Genomic DNA, 6,000 nt, shown 5'->3' on the forward strand with positions numbered 1-6,000 from the left:
AGATAGTACCAGTCAATGATGTGTGTGGGTGCCGCAATCCTCCTACGTGTTTCACTTCCACTTCCTTTAAAAATATTTTACCACTTTTTCATTGACTATCATACAGTTACTTGTACTTTATTATTGTGGCACTAAATTCTGAAATACAATTGGCCCTCCTACTCCCCTGGTGCTTTTTTCAGCCAACAAACATGCATGGGGGGGGGGGGCAGGCACTAGGAATAGGCAGGACTTAAAATAAATCTTTAACTGTGGTTGACTGGCTAAACCATGTGACCTCCTGAGTATAAGAATAGGGGATTTTAGATTCTTTTCATTAGCTGGTTGGAGCTAGAGAGGGCGAGACTCAGGGGCGTAGCTAATGTCTTCTGGGCCCTGGTGCTAGACGTCAACTTGGGCCCCTCCCCTTTCACGGCCAAGTAATGCTACTCCCCCCCTTACAGATGGCCCCCTCTTCCCCTCCTTATAGATGGCTGCCTCTCTCTTTCCCCTTATGGATGGCCCCCTCTCTCCCCCCTCTTATAGATGGCCCCCTCTCTCTCTCCCCCTCTTATAGATGGCCCCCTCTCTCTCTCCCCCCGCTTATAGATGGCACCCTTTCTCTCCCCCCTTATAGATGCCCCCCTCTCTCCCCCCTTATAGATGCCCCTCCCTCTCTCCCCCCTTATAGATGCCCCTCCCTCTCTCCCCCCTTATAGATGCCCCTCCCTCTCTCCCCCCTCATAGATGCCCCCCCTTATAGAAGGGCCCCCTCTCTCTCCCCCACATATAGATGACCCCCTCTCTCTCCCCCACATATAGATGGCCCCCTCTCTCTCCCCCACATATAGATGGCCCCCTCTCCCCCCCTTATAGATGGCACCCTTTCTCTCCCCCACATATAGATGGCCCCCTCTCACTCCCCTACCTATAGATGCCCCCCCTCTCTCCCCCCTCATAGATGCCCCCCCTTATAGAAGGGCCCCCTCTCTCTCCCCCACATATAGATGCCCCCCTCTCTCTCCCCCTTATAGAAGGGCCCCCTCTCTCTCCCCCACATATAGATGGCCCCCCTCTCTCTCCCCCACATATAGATGGCCCCCTCTCTCCCCCCCACATATAGATGGCCCCCTCTCTCTCCCCCACATATAGATGGCCCCCTCTCTCTCCCCCACATATAGAAGGGCCCCCTCTCTCTCCCCCACATATAGATGGCCCCCTCTCTCTCCCCCACATATAGATGGCCCCCTCTCTCTCCCCCACATATAGATGGCCCCCTCTCTCTCCCCCACATATAGATGGCCCCCTCTCTCTCCCTGCCCCCTTACAGATGCCCCTGCGGGACACATTGGGCGCAGGCAACATCTCTGTCACTGCTGCCTCTGCCGGAACATGGAAGAAGGAGGATGGCAGAGGCACACAGAGACACAGACAGACACACACACACACCTGACCTGACGCAGTCCGTTCCCACTGGCTGGCCGTAGTAGAGCTCCTGCTGCTATGGCCCTCTGCCCGCTCCTGTCACCGCAGCCCACCTGACGTGCTCCTCCAATCCAGCACACGCACCAGGAAGGTCAATGTGCGCCAGGGCTGTTACTTCCGGGTCGGGGAGCGCTCCCTGACCCGGAAGTAACAGCCCCAGCGCACACAGCTCCCTGGTGCGTGTGCTGCAGGGGAATCCTGGGGACAGGCAGTGCAGTGTGGGCAATAGGCTGTAGTGTATCTACTGTAGAGATAGGGTATACAGCTGTATACTGTGAGTCTGCCATAACATAAAAACAAGTTTGGTACTACTGATTTGCGCACTGTGCGTACTATAAAGAATTGAACGCCCTATTCTGTTTGGCATTTAAAAAAAATTTATATATCCGGTATACGGCTGTAGGCCATGTTCCCACATAGTAAGAGACGAAACGGCCGGGGTCAAAGAAGATCATCGCGGCCGGTACTGATGGATGCGCTTGCTACGGATGTAGCAAGCGCATCCGTGCGCACCCACATCCAAATTCCCCACTGCACACAATGGAGCATGCGGCCACGCTCCATTGTGTGCACTGACATGTCAGTTTTTTGCAGCGCCGGCCGGGATTCCATTGAAGGCAGCAGTACTCAAGCTACGTAGTAATCACAGCTGTTGTTGCAAATCGGCAACAACGGCCATGATTGTTACATAGCTTACGCAGTGTGAACATAGCCGTATACTACGAGTGTGCCATAAAAACTATTATTTTGATTTGTGCACTGTGCGTCCTATAAAGAATTTGAATTCCTTTTTCTGTTTGGCATTTAAAAAAAATGTATATATCAGGTATATGGCTATATCCATGCTTATGTAGAAGAAAGATTTTTTTCTAAGTATCTTTTCCGTTGTACATAGCGGTTATATTGTGTTTGAAGTGTATTGTAGACAGGCTGTGATAGTGGCGTAATACTGCAACTTTGGCATGTTAGATACACCCAGGCATGCTTCCCCTGCTGTCCCAGTTGCATTCCAGAGGTTTTGGCATCATTTCCTGAGGTGTCATTGTGCACTTGGTGACCTCCAAGTGGTCGAATCTTGATTTCCAAGTCCCGAGTATTTTTCTCTAATAAACTATAATAGGATTCAATATCCGATCAAATAGTCAAATATCGGGGGCTACTTTAACCGAATTTCGAATTTTCAAATATTTTACTATTTGCTCATCTCTATTTTGTAAATGTTAAATAAAGATAGACCTAAATAAAATAAATGTTTCTTTTATATTTTGATGTGTGTAGGTTAGGGATTATCTTTTGAGTACCATTGTTAATTATTGGGGATATTAACATGTGTTTTATTAAGCGGTTTACAGATCTATAAAGCTGCCTGAAACCCCCACTGTCTAGCTTTTCTCACAGCAACCAATCACATATCAGGTTTTATATCCTACGGGGCTATGATAAAATAAAAACTGAGTTGTGATTGGCTGCTGTGGAAATACACAGTGTGGGTTTTAGACATCTTGATAAATCTGGACCTCTGTGTGGTCTCACTGTGTTTCTTTTATTAATTTTTTAAACATAATAATAAATAAATGCAGAAATAAACATACTGTAACTTAGCAGAACAAAACAATAAATAAATAGGAAAATTAAGAAACCTTAGTAAAACACATATAACAGAAAACACTGGTCCATCCCCACACTCATTCTTCCACACAAACAACCCATATACTTATATAAACAATATATATATATATATATATATATATATATATACACACACACAATATATATATAATATATATATACAATTCTAGCTAACTATAGAATATTAATAAAATATATACACTACCATATACAACAACCCTATATACCCTTCTGTATACAATACATCACTATATACAATGTTTCTCTGCTAATAAGACACCCCACCTACTCTACCCTCTAACCTAAAGTAAGGCATCCCCCCGAAAGTAGGGCACCCCCTACTCTAAACTAGGGCACCCCCCAAAAGTAAGGCATCCTCCCAAAGTAAGGCCATCCGTTGCCAACCTCCGCCGCCACCCAGGACCTAATCCCCTCCTGAACCTCTGAAACTGGCACCAAAGGCAGCCTGGTCTATGGCCCCCACGTCCTCCGCATGTCCCGCCGCACGTCTGACCCGCCACAGACCCACCACACGCCGGACCCACCGCTGACCCGACACACGCCAGGGAGAGAGAAATAAGATATCCTCGAAATATCACTCGAAAATAAGACAAAATGAGAGGAGAGAAATAAGACATCCCCAAAACATCCCCCGAAAATAAGACATAGGGGGAGATTTATCAAACATGGGGTAAAGTGAAACTGGGTCAGTTGCCCCTAGCAACCAATCAGATTCCACCTTCATTTTCTAAAGTGTCTGTGAGGAATGAAAAGTGGAATCTGATTGGAGCCAGTTTCACTTTACACCATGTTTGATAAATCTCCCCCATAGTGCCTGTTTTTTTTTGGGAAAAAAGGCATCGTCTTTATCGGTGGAAACATGGTACTATACACCTATATAAATTACTAAATGTGAACTCCCTGGCCCTGTTGCATTGTGCACAACTTAATACCGGGGAAAACAATCATTCACAAATTTACAAAAATCTTTTTTTTTTTTTTTGCTGGTCCCGCATCCCATGCCCATTCGGACGTCCATTAACCAGCCCAGGATTTTGTATATACACTGTATATAAAAGTCCCAACAAAGTCCAACAGAAACGACCCCCCCCCCCCAATCTAACATTTAACTGCAGTTGAAGGGACATTTGCAGCACCAGGAGGCCCACTTGGCCACCAGGTGCTGCAAATGATGATGACTCAGGGGGCCCAGTAAATTGCAGGAATGGGTTATGGGGGCCCCCTGATGTGGAGGGCCCTGTAGCAGCCGCTATGGCTGCTATGGTGATAGTTATGCCCCTGCTCCACTTGTACCAAAAGATTTAGCCTACTCCTTCAAGTTATACAGGGCTCCACCACCATGATGCATGCATCAGTGTTTGTCTCTTCCAGGGCCCACACTAATGCTGACACCTCTTCTAAATGAATACATATAAATACTTAATAATTTTGTCAAGCATTACATCCATTGGTGAAGCTCAGGAATTACCATGTTCTAGCTGTGAAGGCCCCACTAGAAAGGACTGCTTTTATCTATAGTAACACTAACTACTGACTGTTGTCATCCATTTTACATGAAGTCTCTACAGAAAGATACTGACTTCCTTTCAGGACATCTACCTTATATTGAAGCGGATATTTCTTGTGGTCAGTGCTTTAAATAAATGACATGTCAGGAACATATGTGAATGCTACTTTTACTGCTCATCACTGTATATTGAGCAGACTGTGAAATGTAAGTCTAGAAATGGCTTTCCCTATTGTTGGGTAGGAAGTGTGGTTGTACACAAACAGGATGTGAGAACAAATGTACAGGAGAATGGTATAACTGTGGTACTGAAGTGACAATGAAGAAGAAAGATTATCTTTATCTAAAAAAATAAAATGCCACCAAAATTCCATCCAAAACATAACATTTCCCCCCCAAAAAAAGAGAACAAATTAATTAGTGAATCAAATAGGGAGCAACAGTTCCAAAAACAGGAGCACCTTTTCTGATGGTACATAATAACTAAAGCTATTACCTCTAAAGGCACATGGCACCATGCATCTAAAAAGACCACAGAAGCTATGCTGTATACCAATCCTTTTAATAAACTGGTCCCAGGGAATGCACTGATAGTATATGTATGTATTGTGTTTGGGAAAATTATTTGCACTGGACTTGACATTTGCCTTCTGAATAGAACTCCAGGCTGACTGCCCAGTGTAATATTGTAACAAACCAGGGTAGCACTATTCTATCCAGCTGGTGCATTACTACATCATTGGTTGTTACAATTATCAAAGCCTTAGCAAGTATCTTCCTGTTAATACAGCATTATAACAGAATGTACCAATGACATTACATAGACCATCATGTGCTAAGTTCAAGAATAATTTGTTTAATAGCTTACCTGTCAGATGGACAGACATTTTTTCCAGCAGGATCCAAGTCCTGAGAATCCACTCTTAGAAGCCAGGTCCAGAGTATCAGCATCAGTCTCAGCTTTGTGCTGTAACTGGACATTTTCACTGTACTGCTACATGGAATATGTGAGAAGCCAGGAGAATTAGATCCTAGAGAGGCTGAAAGATAAGCCAGGAGCTGCTCTGGGATAACTCCATCATAGTCCCAGGCTGAGGGCTCTCTCCTCTGCAATGTCCATCCCAGTATGAATGTCCTCTCAAAGGGATCAAGTTCCTTCTTGATTTTTTTTTTCCTGAGGAAGTAAAGGAGGGGGTGCAGAATTCCTGCTATTGAATCCATCTAGTGGGAGGGGGAACAATGACACAGGATCTGAAGTGCAATAATCCTAAATGTCAAAATATTGCAACACTTGAGTTGAGTGTAACTAAGCACTCTTAGGCACATCAGGGTTTATGTATGAACATGGCTCTAAAGGGTCCATAAAGGGTCCATGGCTC

The 6,000-nt window shown here is 45.1% G+C and overlaps 1 protein-coding gene across 1 annotated transcript in view; it reads right to left on the bottom strand.

Annotated features, from left to right (window-relative positions):
• Nucleotides 1-5,732, bottom strand: part of SCARF1 (scavenger receptor class F member 1) — a 29,471-nt gene extending 23,739 nt beyond the window's left edge. Inside the window, exon 1 of the mRNA XM_069944724.1 lies at nucleotides 5,490-5,732. Within this exon, the coding sequence (XP_069800825.1) occupies nucleotides 5,490-5,602 (113 nt within the window). The 5' untranslated portion in view covers nucleotides 5,603-5,732. The remainder of the gene's footprint in view (nucleotides 1-5,489) is intronic.
• Between the last annotated feature and the right edge of the window lie 268 nt (nucleotides 5,733-6,000).

The sequence above is a fragment of the Dendropsophus ebraccatus genome, chromosome 11, assembly GCF_027789765.1.
Source record: "Dendropsophus ebraccatus isolate aDenEbr1 chromosome 11, aDenEbr1.pat, whole genome shotgun sequence".
NCBI lineage: Eukaryota > Metazoa > Chordata > Amphibia > Anura > Hylidae > Dendropsophus > Dendropsophus ebraccatus.